At 47.1% G+C, this 17,046-nt stretch overlaps 1 protein-coding gene across 1 annotated transcript in view; it reads left to right on the top strand.

Moving 5' to 3' along the window:
• COL27A1 (collagen type XXVII alpha 1 chain) overlaps positions 1-17,046 on the top strand; it is a 160,687-nt gene that overhangs the window by 17,178 nt on the left and 126,463 nt on the right. Inside the window, exons 4-5 of the mRNA XM_059828735.1 lie at positions 8,065-8,118; positions 16,237-16,290. Of these exons, the coding sequence (XP_059684718.1) occupies positions 8,065-8,118; positions 16,237-16,290 (108 nt within the window). The remainder of the gene's footprint in view (positions 1-8,064; positions 8,119-16,236; positions 16,291-17,046) is intronic.

The following is a 17,046-nucleotide window of genomic DNA, read 5'->3' on the forward strand; positions in this document are numbered from 1 at the left end:
TGTTTCCAAGAGGAGAAATTCAGCAGTTGTGAACTTCTCTTTGCACACTACTTACCTGTGAGGGGTAAATCGGGGTGGCCCGCTCTGAGCCCAGCGAAATCCTTCCCTTTTCCACCTTCTTGCCCTGCAAGTGTCATGAGGGTGACCAAGCTCCAAGCCCCCACTTCCCCTTGAAATGTAAAGAGCTGATTATTGAACTGGAGTGGAAAATCCCTCTCAGCTTGTGAATCATAGCAAAGAAACGGATTCAGGCTCTGGAGGGCTGAGGGAAGAGATGGCAGGATTTTTTCCATCCCGTCTGAGAACAACTGGAGTCCTGAATCGAGGGAAAGGAGAACGTTTTGAGGCTCTGTCTGGCCTTATCCTCTTTTGAGTGCTGGAAACAAAGTTGGCACTTTGGGAGGGAAAGGTTACGGCTCAGCTGGAGCTGGCTGCCAAGCGGTGCTTGATAGCTCCTGTGACTCACTCGGAGATCTCTGTACCATACTGCGTTGGATGGCTCTGACGTGGGAAGAGAAAGAGGAGAAAAGACCGGAATGGGGATGACATGTTGAGAAATTAATGTAGCACTTCTATGGCCAGACGAGCATGTTTCAGAACGAGTGCTGATAAATGCTCTGTGCTTGAGTAATTACCTGGCGCCGTCCTCCTGTTGTTGGGCAGACGTTTCTGATGAGGTCAGTACAGCCCTTCCTGCTCTGCTGCGGGATATCGCAGCCCGGCGCTTTCCCTGGACAGGGCAGGTTATGGGCTGGGGATGTCGTACACGGCGTCTGGCACACGGGTGGAAGGATAAAGACGATTAATTAGTTTTCCCAGTTGTGTTGCCTGATACAAGGTCTCTTCAAGAAGACTGTTGTGCTGGGCAGAGAAGTGTGGATGGGAAACTGCCTTCTACCTTTTCAGCAAGGACCGGGGCCACCTTGGCAACGATTAAGGGCAGAAGCAGGCTGGCAGCCAGCAGCACCCTGCCTGTCCGGCTCTCCGCTTAGAGAGAAGGGACCACCTCTCATCCTCATCATCCCAAAATCAGGATGTGATTGACAGCCGGGGTGTGAGGCAGTGATGACTTCAGGCACTGTGGTCTCTGCAATTCTGGCTTTGTGAATGCTACCAAAATAACCATGGTATAATCTTAACTGTGCAGAAGGGCCTCTTCCCCGTAACTGAGGGAGGTGTCCGCAAGGTTAGAGGAGCGCGAGCAAGGGGCTAAAAGGATCTGTTCACTTAGCGATAGAAGGTGGCCCCCTCCGTGGTCTAATTAATCTGCCCTGAAAGACCACCACGGTGCCGCGCAACAGGAAATGGAGACGCTGCGTCCCACATGCAATTAATGGCAGAGCACTAATTCTTCAAGAATGTTGGGTTTTTCTGGGCGGCTAGAGGAGGGAGGATAATATGCTCTTAAAGAAAAAATTCTTGGGAACCATTAATAACCACAAGCATTTGGGATCTTAGCTCTAGATTTCTTTTGGAGGGGGGAAATAGTAGAGGGAACACCCAAACATCATGCGAAGTCAGTAACTCAGCACTGACTCAGCAGCTGGCAAAGGTCCCTCTGAATCATCCCCACGGCAGCACCTCTGCCGAGCATCGCTCGGTCTCCCATCCCTGCGCGGGGCCAAGCGGGCCTTCGCTCAGCTTGCAGAGCGGCCTGACCCCAGCACGTGGCTGCAAGTAGCTTGGACACCCACAAAAGAGAAATAATACATGAAAAATAGTATTTTATTGCCAGCATGTCAAGCCCTCTAGCCCTTGCAAGGCTGTGATATGATGTGTGTTTCGAATCCTTTGGTGGGTGGGGTTATGATTTGCTTGTCTATGCCAGCAGCAGGGATGATGGGGAGATTTAGGGGGCTGTAGACCTCGCTCCTGCCCATCAGCATGGCCTGCTGGGACGTGCATGTGCTGTGCTACGTGGCAAAGCTGCAGCAAACCCCTTGCCCTGGCGCAGCCCTGGGCTCTAGCTGCATTGTACACAGTATGCCCCAAGTTGGACCTTTCTCCTCCTGTATAACAAGGCTGTAATTCCAAAGCTTTTTGGCCCCTACAAACAATAAGCCCTGTATTGACACTTTGACAAGTGAGGGTTATTTTTAGAGCAAGAAATCCATACCTGGTGCTGGATGTGCAGAGGAGCGGGCTGAGTTCACTAAGAGGCTGCGGAAGCACTGAGTAACGCAAGAGGAGCAGGGAGAGGGAGCGTGAGTCAAAGGACTCCCCGAGTATCTGAGTCGGAAGAGTCCCGGGGCGGGTGCGCCAGCAGCCTCCGGTTTCCATCGGCGCGGTGCGGTGCGCGGCCAGGAGCCCCGGGTTCGAACCCTGGCAGCCGCAGCCCAGCCAGAGGTGTGGCGTTAGTTGGCAGGCAGCCTTCTTTCAAAGGCAGATGTGTTTCTGAGCGCGTCCCCAGTCTAGACTGCTCCAGCTGCCATCTTCCGCACGAGCGGTTTGTCTTGGAGCCCAGCTCCTTTCATAAAGAAGCGATCCTTGCCAATTCAATCAGTGGGTAGGGGAGAGAGAGGTGATTGGGAATGCTGATAAAATATGAAGTGCCTGTTTCCAGTCCTCCTTGTACCAGAAAAGGCTACTCAAGCTGACAGTCTATGGTAAATAAGGGAACATACAATGTGTTTGAACTTCTCTTAATCAATGAGTCATATTAATAAAAAAAAGGTGATCGCACACTTTGTGTAATACACGGCAAAAGTTTTAGCCTCACTCACACAGTTGGATCATAATTTTTTGCTAATTTATCCAGAACTATCCCCAAAGGGAAATCTTTTTGCAGGCAAATGACTAAGCATCAGAGCGCTCTATTTGCGTAAAACAAAGTTTGTTTTGAAGAGCAGTAGTTGAAAGCGTGATTGAGATAAATGTGCTGCAAAGGATGTAGGGATGTATTGTATAAATAGATACAGGTATTTTTGTAAATCTTTAAAAATAGTGAGTGATAGAGTATGGGATACCTTTATTTCTTCACACCCTTTCAGACTTCCTTCCAAGGTCTGAGATTGCTCGAGAGTCTGAAATGCCTCATGCAGAGCCTGTTCCTGAAAAGTCTTTGTAGAAAAGCTGCTTTTATCAAGCTGGAGTACTAATATTTTGCTGTGTATTGTGCTGCCACTCTATTAGGAGCCCAATTGTGGACAAGGACTTTTCTGTGATAGGTGTTGTACAGACCCAGAATAAACATCTGTGTCTATTGCGGAAATCCTATTACAAGACTGGCTTTCCACCAACATCACGGCTCCTGCCAGAATTATGAGGGCTTTTTCTTTTTAGACTGGTTGAAACCCAGATGTGTCCAAGTTTAATATGATAAGCCTGCCTTGGAGAAGAAAGTAACTAAAGTGCTGGATTTTTTCCCCAAAAAATTGCAGATTTGTTTTAGGCAGTACTTCAAGCCAGGTTTTACTTCAGGTCTTGTCTCCCTCTCTGCGCAGTGCCTGGCAAGGACGGTGAGGTGAAGCGGGGTTGGCATGTCTTTTGAAGATGAGGTCTTCTCTTCCTCTTCTGTTTTCCCGAGCAGGGGATTTTGAATTCTAGTGCTGCCCCTGTAGCTGCTCAGCCCCTCCGTGCTGGTGCTTTCCAGACGTACAAGGCTAAATGGTGGATCTGTGGCAGTGGCCTTGCGTGTGAAATATGCCTCATCCTCCTCCAGGAAGAAAACAAGACAGGCTCTATCTGCAGGGGTAACGTCACTGCTCAGAACTTGATGCCAGTGTGAGGAGAAGCTTTTGATGCATTTTCTGAACTCCCTTTTAAGTTGGGTTTTACCCCATGCATTAGCATCTGGGAAAGAAGAATAGTCTCTCTTCTCTCTTCAGTTCTTGCAGTGCTTTGCACAGTGCAGGATGCCCACCTCTGAAACGCCACCGTTTCTGGGATAAAGGAGAACTGTGCCACTGATGTTGTGCAGAGGTACCGACCAGGGGACGCAGCAGTACATTGGAGAGACCCTAAAACACAGATGTGTCAGTCCAGTGTGCACCGGAATAGGAGCTGAATTGTATCCTGGCTAATCGTCAGCTATTTGCTACTAGGCGGAGTACTTGCCCCTGGGGAAATGGTTACAGGAATGCTTTGCTACCTGGGCAAGTTGATTCAGCAGTCATTCAAAAGGAAGCGAGGCATTTCCCAAATCACCAGCACCAATTCCCATTCCCATTGTGCTTCCCTTGAAGCCCTCTCTGAACAGGTCCAGCCTTGCTCAGGTTTTGAGGTCTGAAGGCACCTAGCTCCCCATGGCATTGCTGCGGGCAGAGGAAGCAGCGTGAGGAGGGTCATGATGTGGGAGAGGCAGAGGTATAAAGTGGCTGATCTCAGCAGCAAGAGGAAATGGTGAGATTTCTCTTGTCCTCAGGGCCCGATGTATTTCCCTTTCAGACAACTTAGCTTAATTTTCCATTTGCAATTTGAAGCTCAAAAAGCTGAGAAAAAAAGGCTCTTTTGGGCCAGAAAGTTTCCCAGCAGCAGCTTAGAATAAATCCTATAATCATTTGGTGGGATCAGTCATTGTTGCTAATGCTACCGTGGGAAACTGAGAAGGGTTAAACTTTTATGTGGCTGCCATTAGCTGCTCCACAGAACTGTTCAGGCTGGTTAACAATTCAGATGTTTAGCTCGAGAACAGAGAGAGTATCTGCTTCTGCCACGTTTCCCCTTGATCTCTGATTTTGCTTTGTGCGATAACAGGATGTGTGTTCTCTGCCATCAGTTTGCAGAAGGGAGTAGGCAACAAGCCAGAGAGACAAGACCCAAAGTGCTAGGAACGGTAGCTCGCTGCAGGAGGCTGTCAGCTTTGCCGATCTCGTGGGGTGTCCCTGCCATGGGAGGGCAGGAGCAGAGAAGTGATATCTTCCTCCAGCTGCCAGGAAAAGGAAGTCTTCCTGCCTCTCGGAGAACTTCCCGCTGCTCGCTATGGACTTTCCTGGGGATGCTCTAAAGGGTACAATGGAAAGGTTCACACAAGCTCTGTATGATCAGTTTAACTCTTCCCTGCGTTAGGGGTGGGGATGGAGATGTCTCGGGTGAGTTAGGGGCCGCATGGGCATTACCTCCAGGTGGGCTCTAGCGGTTTGCTGCGTGGTGGCTCGTTGATAGACGCCTCGTACTCTCCATGTCTCGGAGCCTGATGTTTTAAGTGGGATTGCATCCATCATCTGTAAGCAGCCGGGCCCTGATCCAGTCTTATTCTTTGGCTGCCTCTGTGGATGTGTGTTTTTCTTCGTGTGTATTTCAGTATTGGTCTCCCCAGGCAAAGCCAGTTGTCTGACGTGGGCCTCTTGTTTGAGAACTTGAGCTGGATGATATAGAGGCATGTGTACAGGGCAGAGGAGAAATGAGTCACTAGGAGGGCACAGTACGTGTCCCATCCCATCCAACTACCAAGGAACCGCGTGAGCAGCTGGAAGGTGGTCTTGCAGCGCATTGTGTTTCACAATTACCTGTGTTCGTTCAGCTACCCCAGTCCTCGTCCACCTTGGCTTGCTTCTAATTTGTATGTGGTCACACTCTTGCCTTACGCAGTTACCATATTCCTCTTACTCTTTAGGAGAGAGGGAAAAAAAAAAAGGCTGAAGGAAAGGCAAATTAAACCAAAGCAAAGTGATAGGGTCTCCTGAATTACGTACTGTGCTGTTCCAGCTAAATGTCTTTCCCTTAACTCCGTATTCCCACTCCAGTGCAGGTATTAACTCTCTCCTTATTTTTATGTTAGCTTCAGTTTATTCTGAACAGCCCACATCTTTGGAGAAGGTTTTTAGTCAAGTGGCCAAGTGCCGTTGCAGCTGCTGTTAGCAGGAAGGTGGAAAAGGTCACCTCAATTCTGGTACGCATGGAACGCAGTTCTCGGTTGCATCTTCTTTTACTTCTCCTTCTAAGGGTAAATGGGGTTGAGTTTTAATGGAGAAGAGGTTAAGGACTTGAATTAATCTTTGGTAAATTCTATTAATTGTCACTGGATCAGTTGCATTGGATTCATGTTTTGATAGTTATGTTCCCAACTAAAAGGGCAAGGGGATTTTTTTAATAAAAGCTTGGATTCTGGAGCACAGTTATACACGAGGCTTAAAAAAACCCTACAATCATGTGTCTATTTGCACAGCTGTATAATTGCATTATGCACGGGGCCCTGAGCTGGCACAATGGCAGGTTAAAATGCTGTGTGTATTGCTAAAATGAGGGTCAGCTGTATCAATGAGGGTTGTTAATAGAAGGACCAGTAATACTGTGTTAGCCAGCAATACACAACTTGCAAAGGGGTCAGCTGAAGCGTCCCAGGCTACGGAGACTGGAAATCTTCAGGACAGGCAGCAGCGTTGAGTAGCAGCCGTGAGTGATACGGCGGTAGAAGTCCATCCCTGTGTGTCTAAGTGTGAGGCATTAGCTATTCCATGCTGTGTAGGCTCTTACACTTTTAAAACAACCCTTTTCTTGTCATCTTTATTACAGATAGAAATAATTACAGAAAAAAAAATGTTATGATTAATTTGATGTCCTGACTAATTGGTAGCACAGAAAGACCTACCCTGTGCTTTGCTTACTCCTCCCCTGATTTTTTTCTACTGTACCAAGTTTGGCTGGATGTCTTTTTTAAAAGATCTCTTCTATACAAATTAATTTGCTGCTTATGTATAGGAGTGTTGCTAATATTAGGGAAATGTTTGTTCATCAGTTACCTCTATGGTTCAGGCAGGTTTTCTCTGTTCAAAACCTTATCCTGGGCATGAGATTTTAGGGTAGGGATCTTCAGGGCTTATATTTGTTACTAAATCATGCACTTGATGACTCCTGCATTAGAGATCATGAACTTTGCACTCTTCCTCGGGGCCAGTAACGCTCTGCAGAGCCTGAGCAGTCCTGCCTGGCCGTCCCTCAGCAGCGGCAGGGTCAGCCTTGCAGCAGGCTCCGCTCGGGGCGAATCGCGCATGTGAGGTCCTACAGCGATGACCCAGAGGAAAGGCAGCGAGGCCGTGCTGGGGCCAGAGCTCGGCCGTGGGGCTTGCAATGCACCCATCTTCCCCGCGGAGCGTGGCTCTTGGGACCTGTTCTTCTGACTGCCATGCAGTTGGAGAGCTCAGGCTGCTTTCCAAACATCCTTCAGGCGGCTGCTCTGGATCACTCTCTCCCCTGGATGCAATGAAAACTCGTCTTTCCTAACAAGCTACTAGAATATAAATCCTCTGGGAGACGCTTTAATTAACAGTTATTCTTGTTAGACATGTTTGGCTTGGGGGAAAAGAAGTTTTGAGGAGTTATTAGGAGGTGCAGATGGCTCTCCAGAAATCTGAATTCTCCAGTCCATTGAAAAAAATGAATAAATAAATTAATAAATTTGAAGGAGTTCAAACCTCATTGGTTAAGTATTTTTTCCTAACCTGTTTCAGATCAGTGCACAGCTGGGCGCCTGATATCTCCACTTTGTTCTCACCCTCTTCCAAGAACCCCCACTACTCTGACATGTATGAGTTGACCTCTCCTATATTACAGAGCCATATTTAAGAATTTCCAACATTGACACCGATTTTATTACATTTTATAACAGGCTGCTTTAAAATATGAAGTGCTGGGATGCGATTATGGTGCAACTCATGTAGGAACCCTCAATACCAAGAGCTATACATCCTCAGCTGGTATATATTACAGCACATAATGTTCTTCCCTCGCCAAGGTGCTAACACATTACTTCTGTTGTGTGCTAGCACGTAGGAGGAAACTCTGAAGCTGAGAGACAATTGTGTTACTCCTGTGTTACAGCACAGGTCCAGGAAACTGGAAGCGTGGAACGCAGCTGTGATCATGGGAATGTGGTCCACAGCAGAAAGATGTGAACGCTCTGTCTCTGCTCTGTGGAAATATATGCTTCTGCAGATGTTATTGCGCATGGTGTTTATCCCTTTATGGTAATAGCATAAGTTGAAGGGAAATTCTGGCTGTGGTGTTGTAACTGGCCATTCTCCCCAGGTCTCCTCCAAATGGTTGTATTACAGGTCTCCCTGAAATATTGTCAGGAGCAGCATCCTATTATAGAACTGTCATTAATACTTCTTTTTATTTTTCTAGGGTCCACCAGGTCTGCCAGGCTTACCAGGACCACCTGGCAAGAGAGGTTCCCGAGTAAGTGGTCTAAAAATTTCTCTCCATTTGTACATGCGTCTGCCTGTCCCACTGTTCCCAGGGCTGTTGTATGTTCCTATGGCTGAATAATGATTGCTTCAAGCCCCACTGTTGAGGTCTGGCCTTCCTCCATTCTCTCACTCCCTGTTAAAGGTTTTCAGGAGGCCACAGTGGTGATTTGCAGCCTCCCTGAGCTAAGGTTTGGTATCAGCAAAGGCTGGGGATGAATGTTTCCAAACGGCTGTCAGAAGAATGAGCTCTGTCTGTCTCATTTTGTTTCCAGTATCCATTCCTTCTTGCAAACCCAGTGCTGAATATTAGCTTTAGCTGCTTTTTGTTCTGTCCTTCACTCTCCCCAGCTTCCCCAGTTGCTTCCTTTAAAGTCCTTCACTGTCACTATGCCTTCGCTAGTGGGACCGTGGTCTAGGACCAAGGACTCAACACACAAGGATGAGCTTTTGTGTTCCCCAGACTGAGACCTGCTCTTTGACTCCTTTTCAGGATCTAGAGCAAAACGTCTGAGCTGTTCTCCAAGATCCGTTGCAAATTTCTTCCTCCCTACATAAAATTCTGCTGCAGGTCTTAGAACATTGAGTGCCATGCTGAGGAAACATCCGGTGCTGAGTGCTGCAGCTAGCTGTGAGAAAAGCTTTCTGCATTGGCCTAGCTGCACAAGTAGGCTCCTAAAGCTGGGCAACATGCCTGACCTGGATACCGTTAACTGTTGGCACCATTTTCATGGTAGTAAGGTGCAGTCCCACAAGGTATGGTCATGGAGCCCATTTCCTGAGCACTGAACTGATGTGGGTTGGGAATCAAAAGATGCAAGTGTCTGAGGCTGGAAGGAGGGAATATTTGGATCCGTGATCCAGGCAGCATCCTGGCCTGGCAGCAGAGGGAGATTTCCTCACACATACTTGGCTAAAACTCAACCCCATGTAATGTCTTTAAAGAACAACCAAGCAGCTAAGAGCTGGAAGGCTGTGCATTCCCTGAGGACACTTGTTACAGTCCTGTGAGATCTTGCAGTAACCAGTAAAGATAAATGCAGCTCCTTTCTACAACAGTAAAAACCAAAAGCTCTGCAGGACCTCCTGCGGCCTGGGCATGGATATCAACAGACCCAAATACTGGTTTCTGTTGCAAGTGTAAGGCATTAGATAGCATCAGGCTCATGTGGTTTATAAACAGGACAATCCGTTCCACGTTAGTCATGTTCTTTAGTGAAACATCAGTACCGCTGGTTGTACAGCCCTGATGTCTTCTGTTTACAAATAACCTGAGCAGCAACCACATCAGCAAATTGCCCAGAGTTTGCAGTTCTTAGCAAGTCCCCATTGAGGCAAAAAGTTTGTTCTTAGCCCAGCTCATTACTCAGAGGTGTTTGGTATTACTTCTTGCAATCCGGTGATGTCCAAGATAGACTCTGTCTGGAGACCCCAGCTGTATCCCCTGCCTGCTCTGTCAATGGCCAAATTTCAGCTCTATATCTGAATTCCACTACCTACCAAAACTTGAGTTTTTCTGAAGAAAAAAGGCATTGTGGAAGCCATGTCGTAACTTTCTGTGTTATTTCCCAGCTGTGGCATGCTCCATCCTATATTTAAGATGATCCCCTGAAAGACAATAAGCAACAAAGGATTTCTGAGTTCAGTCCCTGCCAGAGGTGCTGAGAATCGGCCCAGGACAGAGTTCCCAGTTAGGAAGTGCTCAGCGCAGCTGAGCCTGGCTTGACTCAGACCTTTGCAAAGAGGCTGTGCTAATTTTGGGAGGGGGCAAAAGGGTCATTCTGTAAATGTCTGGCCGGGAGCACTGGAGACAGAACTGCTCTGTGCATAAGTTGTTTTGACTTCGCAACATGTTTCTAGTATTTTTTTTCTTGTGGCTTTTTGGGGTTTAAGGATTTCATTGCAAAGAAGAGGAACTGCCAGAAACTAAGACAGGCTTAGGGGAATTTTTGCATTTTTTGCTTTTGTTGTGCATAAGCCACTTAACCCCTGCAGTGTTGCACGTTTCTTTTTATGTTCTACCTCTGCCTAACCTTATCCTCAAACAAAGCAGCTGCACAGCTCTTACAGCAGCCCAGCCCATGGGTCGCCCATGAGGTGCCCCATGAGGCTCCAGCCCAAGATTGGAGCTCCTGAGGGGAGGTGAGTACTGCATGAGACTTTGCAGTGCTCGATGCCAGGGGAAAGGACAGATTTTTTTTTTTTTTCTCATCACCAATGCAGTTTATGGCCTAAAGCATGAGCCATAGTTGCCCTGTGGTAGCTTGCGTAATTTCTACATTATTAATGCTTATACAATTACTTGGCTCATTTGAGAATCCAGTCACAGCATTTGACTCATGACCTTCTGTAGCTGTGAAGTCCATAAAGTGTCACTCTTGCTGGTGTAGCGCAGTATTTCCACTCCTTTGAATTCCGTATTGTCTCTGTTTTATTTCCCTTTCTCCCCCTACATTGCTCAGAGTAAAATGAAAGCTCTGATTAGCTTTTGCTTTGAGGGTGAGATTGTGGTCAGTGACAGTTTGTGCGAAAAGCTGGCTGATCCCATGATTCTGCCTCCTTGTTTCCAGCAGATAAGCATCGCTAGACTTGCCTGTGCAGTCTGTGTTGCTCTTCCATGTAAGCAATGCCACCTGCTTTGCAATAACGAATGCCAGTCTTTGTAAAAGCATGAAAAGAGGTGGTGTTCAGGACACATCTCAGCATTCAGGTGCAACCCAGTGTAGGGTAGCTAAGCGGCAGTTGTCTTTGAAAATCACATTTCCTTGATTTTTTAAAAACCAACCCCATTTTAGGAGCATGGAATTAATTTTACACCTTATCACTCAGCATCAGGGACCCATTGAGACAGATTCAGACTATACCTATGCTCTACTCTCTGCAACTATGAAGGCAGAGATGTATAATAAATGAAAGCTGGGCATTTCTTCTTGTTATTGCCTGAGGGACTCCCAGGGAAAGGAGTAAAAATGTTGTAATTCTGGTGAATGGAAATGATGGCTAATAACACTTTCTGAGGAGCTCAGCAAACCTGTATGGGACATGTGCCCTTTAGAGGAAGGTTTTCTCTCTGTCTGTCTCTGCCTAGGATTGTTGTCAGCTTTTTTGGTTGGACTTGATGATCTTACAGGTCTTTTCCAACCTTAGTGATTCTGTGATTTTATATCTGCATTAAAGAATTTAAAGCATAAGCAAAAGATCTGTCCACACCACTTCTCCTCAAATGAATGTGCCACGTGCCTTGAAGTGTCTGCCTAAGATCTGAGATGTCTCTTGAAGGGAATGGCGGTTGTAGCAAGGAAGGGTTTCCCCAGGTTTCTGTGATGTGAAAGCACTTTGCCGGGCATTTAGCGGGACAGCTTTTCCACAGTTGTGCGTGTGAGCGGTGGCGCTCGGGTACGTGCACAGCAACCCGCACCGAGCAGTCCTGTGCAAGCGATGTGTGTTGCACTTCATTTCTGCAGATGACCTTTGCATTTCTTCAAACACCAAGGTTTAGCGGGGAGGCAGTGACCGAGGCTGGGTTTTGCTAGCAGAGCTGTGCTAACAAGCTCTACAAGTAACTGTCAACAAAGGGCTCCCGATGGAGCAATAGCTTCTGCACCATTGTAGCTTACTCCTGCCTCACCCGGGGCTCGATTAGCATCAGTCCCAGGCTGCCTGCGTGAGGGGCTTTTGCCAGCACATCTACGTTGATCACAAATTGCGACTCGTTGCAGTCCTCACTGGTATAGTTAGACCAGCAAACTACCCACGATTTAATCAGGTCTGCAGAAAAGTACTGTGAACCATGATACTTGGTCTTAAATGCTGCCTTCCAGACGAGTGCTGTGTAAACCCTAGTTATCTGTCCCCCTCCTACGTGAAGGAGACAGCAAGCCGGCGGGTGACAGACAGGAGTCCGGTTGTTGGCTTGGCTCCCAGGGCAGCAAGAAAAGGACTATGGTCAAACTTTCCAAAACACTGAAATAATTTAGGAAGCCAGGTCGCGCTGGAAGTCAATCTCCCTCTCTCACAGGTGAGCAAACCCAGGTACAAGGGGAGTGTTTTACCCATGTCCACGCAAGAGGTCAGAGGCAGAACTGGGAATAAAAATCCTGGCATGCTGCAGCTGCTCTTGTTTCATTTAACCTCTCTGAAAAACACAGGAGAAATCCGAATGGATGGGTGAAGAAAAAACATATGCACTCACTGATGCTTTGGGATGCTCTTGCCATCCTCCTGTGAACCTTAGCAGCTTGAAAGATTGCAAGGTCCCAGTGTAACATGTCCCTGTTACATTTGGTCTGTGGTTGCAAAAAATCTCCCTTTCCTTCAAAATGCAGGGCTTTCCTCCTAAAACAAGCAAGAACTAGCTGTAGAGGTTCCCCCGTATCCTCAATCCATTAGGAAGATTTTCCAATTTCTGTAAAGAAGTGTTTAAAGAAACAGTTTGTTTGGCTTCACTTCAAATATTGAGCTCATTTTTCAGCAAGCCAGAGGTCAGAGTGGGATCTGTAGGTCAGGAGCAGAAAAAGTTGCTTTACACAGTGAAACCCCAAGACATAATGAGTTTTGAATGAGTGGTCATTCCTCTGACTGAAGCCTTCTAGCATTAAGCAGGAGCTTGGAGGATTTTTTTTTTTCCCCCTCCTTGTGCATGCTGGAGGGATGGGGGGAGCTGTGCACAGTTACACTTTTGTTAATTTTTGCAGGCTGAGAACCAGTACACATAAAAGCGCTTCTGTGAGCGGGATCCCATCTCCAGGCGCGTCACCGCGATGAACTGCATGGCACAGTGTAGTTCTCAAGTAGCATCGTTCACGTAAAAGACATTCCAGGGAGATTACAAACCCGTCACCTTTGGGAAACCGCCCCCCCCCCCCCCCCGTCACTTGGAGAACACATTCAGGGATTGTTCTGGTCTCCGTGCCGCTGAGGCTTGGGCTACTGCTGTTCCATGGTAAAATTTTCCATGGAATTTCTGGTGCAAGGCTTGGAAGATTTCAGATGCAAATTTGCTTGCTGCTAGATAGGATTGTTTCAGCAGTTATAAGGGAGTCAAAGCTGGTGGGTAAACATGCACACGTGCAAATAGTAATAGGTGCTGTGGGATTTGAAAAGAGGAGCAAAACTAATGTATTGATGGTAAATATACTTAGGAGAATCCCAATTTCTAGATATGAGTGGGAAATTGAATTAAAACCAGGATAGCATGAGTAAAATATAGCAATTAAGTATAAAACTACAAAGCAATTAATTCTTGAATTGCTTCTTTGTGAAAAGAGGGCTATTTCTGGGAGCACCGGTTGGAGACAGGGAATTCTGCTGGGCGTAGTAGGAGAAGAGGAATGAACATTGGACTGGCTTTAATAAAACAAGGGCGGGTAGCATGGGGGCATGATGACTGTTACTGGGGCTTGCAGATTGGTGCGTGGATTAATTTGTTAGGCCTGCCGTGTACCTTTTGTTACTCAGCTCATCTAACTGTACCACACCGCATCTTCCTCCTCTGCCAAGAATGTGGGTGTAATGACAGATTCAGGACTAACCATGTTGGAACACATAAAGATCAGTTATTTTTTACCATTTTTAGGACTACTGCCAGACTACGCCCTTTTCTCTCCACAGTTACGAGAGCAGTTTAAAACGTCTAGCACAAGCCCCAGACTTGGTTACAGCAGTTTCTTGTGTGCCAGACTGGACTTCCCACTGTCACTTCATCAGCAGGATGTAGCCACTTCTCACTAGGATAAGACCACATTGGCCTTTGAGAACAGGATGGGTTTCCGACCTTCCTTTGCCTGGATTACACACTATGAGTCTCATTGAATTCAGTGGTAAAGGCTCCATCTTATGTCAAGAGTCTGTGTTTTTCATAATCACGTGTTTTATCACGGGATACTGGGATTAGAGTCTTTCCCCCTTCTCCCTTCCTTTTGGTTAAGGCTTTTTCATGAATGTGTTGCTGTGCTTTGGTTTAGCTCTGGAAGAGCCTGCACCAAATTTTGCTGGAGGTGTGGTTAGTCTCTTACCCAGGAGCTCTTGATCGGCAGCTGAGCTTCCTGTGTTCCAGGTTTCCTCCTGGAAACTATTGTTTTCGGCTAGGAGTCACACCAAACCAAGCTGTTCCCTCCAGCCTGCCCCTGTTTTAAGCCTGCCCCAGGCTATGGTGGAGCACGGATTTCAACTAACTGCACTGAAATGGGCTTTGAGCCAAGCTGCCCAATTCCAACGTTGAGTAACAGTTGAATTCCCTCCACAAATCTAGCAGCAGTCTGGATTTATGAACCCTGTTCAGAGCTACCTATATTATTGCTTACATGTAAGAGCTTTTTAGGAACTCATCCTTTACAGAGACTTTACTGTTCTGATTTCTGTCACTTAATAGTAATTTTCATACATATTTGAGACTTGGAAGACTTGGGGTTGAAGCACTTTTGCTACCACAGACTTGTTGAATCACCTTAGGCAGCACACAAATTCTCTGTTTCAGTGTCCCGCGCAATGAGGTGAACGGATAATGCCATAGTTTGCTGGGAAGATGAGTTTATTTAAGACTGCTCAGTGCTCAGTGACTCTGGTTACAGCAGCTATGTGTGTTTTCTAATGACAAGTTGATACTCAAACACCTTAATTTCAATTACAGTTGTTTCAGTTTCATTGGAAATTCACAGCCAGGCTAAACTATCTGAGAATTTCAGGCTGAAAATTTGGAAGGAAATTAAAAATAGGACAATAAATGTATTTGGTTTCAGGCTGAAGATTTGGAAGGAATTTAAGAATGGGACATTAAATTTATTTGGGTAAAATATGCCATTTGAAAACTTCAGCCTCGGCCTTTTAATTGAACAGCCTCTTGGAGCAGAGCAGCATGTGTTGTGAAACAGCACTGAGCACTCAACAACTGTCTGTACCACAAGATACAATAGCTAAATAAAAAAAAGCCATTATTTTCTATTACAGTGTAGTAAAAATAAAACTGAACAGACATCAGCCCACTGATGTTCTCTCAAAAGAGAACAAGGGCACTGAACTTGGATGGCAGTCGCATATTTAACTGCAGTGATTTTCCTTGGAAATTGGACCCTGAAGATTTTGGCCCCACATATGCTGAAGAGCTCATCGGAAATACTACAGCTTACTGAGAAAGTGTCTGAGTGGCTTTTTATCCCCTAGCCTGTACTCCTTCTAACTCGAGGGCACATTAAAGTGCTCCTCATGGTGGTGTAAATCTCACACACAGTCTTGGCAGAACAGGAGCTCTTGGAATTGAGTCTTCAGGTTGTTTCATCTCCCAGGAACGTGTTCAAGAGGACTTAGAATTGTTATTACTTCTGCCTGAAAGGTTAACTGATCTTCTGTGCTGTATACAATCCTGAGATAAACTATTCTTAGCTGCTTATTCCAGATAACTCCTTAAATAGTCTTCGGAAAATATTCAGGGTGGTTTAAAATACGATGCAAAAGGAGATACTGCTGTATGTGTTCTGAGGTAAACGCTCTGACGGTGTCATTGCCTTGTGAGACCTAAGCAAAAATACAGATTTAAATGGTTTAAACAGGGACTTACCTCTGCTCCCCGCGTTTTACTGTCTGCCCATCCGTTCTCTTTCTAACCTCTAAAGGCAAAAATCTGATTGCCTTGTAGGGGAAATGAGTTCATTCCAAATAGCTGAACAATTTCCCTTTAGTAATTACTTCTGTTCTCTTCCACTTTCGCTTAAAAAAACGTTAACACCCCCACACACTTCGCTCCCCTCTGCCTACCTCCATCTCTTTCTGCCGAGGCTCCTTGCAGAGCTTTGACTCCCCTGACCCCAAGGTAGTTTCTGTTCCTGGCTGTGGAATATTTGGTGTACCCAAATTATCTTGTTGTCATGACCCGGCTTGCGGTGACAGACACACATCACCTTCTGTAAAGGCAGGTGGGAACCAGCAGCCAAGTTTCACCACCCCGAAGGCGCTAATGAGGGTCCCGCTGACGCTGTCTCCCTGCCGGGGCGCAGGCTGCTGGTGCCGTGCTGTTAGGTCTGGCCACAGCAACGCCTCAGAGTTTTTGCTGCTCTTGGGACTAACGCAGATGCCTACCGACTCCTCTTGACTCTTTGTTTTGTGTTGTGTTTTTTAGGGTCCCCCAGGTCCCCACGGAAACCCTGGCTCACCTGGCCCCCCAGGCCTGAAAGTAAGTATTAACTGGCGTGAGGAGCTTTTGCTTTCCTGTTTCAGGGGACGTTCCGGTGGGAAGTACAGACTTTCTCATCCTGCTCCGTACAAAATGTCGAGTAGCTGAAGCCGCTTCTCCCCTCCCCTCTGCTCGCACACAGGCCCTCCAGCAGCACAGCCAAAGCCTTTTCCTGTGCTCGTGAGAGACCCTGCTGTGTGCCTCGGGTCTTGGTTCTCCCTAACTTCAGAGACTGCCTAATTAGGATCCTGCTTAAGCTATGCCTGTGCTCGGGAGCAAACTGCTATGTCGAGATGAGGGCAGTGGAACCCTCCCACTCCAGAGCCTCACCAGGTCCGCATTTCTTCCTCATTTCTTTTCTCTGGGTTTTGCAGCCTACTCATCCACCTTTGGGTCTGGACAGCGCTGGGGGGGGACTGGTAGCACCCGGCTTCTTCCTCTGCCTTCCTCCTCCTGAAACTCCCTCGTCTCTCTTTCCCTCTCCTGAGTTTCTGGGAACCCTGACTTCCATCAGTCCTCCCAAACTGATCCCATTGCTTCCGTCTAGATGTCCCCATCCCTCCCATGAGGTCTCGCAGACCTTCTGCTGCAGCGCCAGGAGCCCTTTTCTCCTGTACACATCTTCCCCCCGTGGTGCTGGAGCGCTGCAAGGTGGGAGTCACCCCCCCGCAGCCCGACCTCCTCCCTTTGCGTGAGGCTTTAGCACAGATGCCGCTCCAGAGGGGAGCTAATCCAGCGTGCTGCAAAACCCTGCAG

This window comes from Gavia stellata, chromosome 24, assembly GCF_030936135.1.
Source record: "Gavia stellata isolate bGavSte3 chromosome 24, bGavSte3.hap2, whole genome shotgun sequence".
NCBI lineage: Eukaryota > Metazoa > Chordata > Aves > Gaviiformes > Gaviidae > Gavia > Gavia stellata.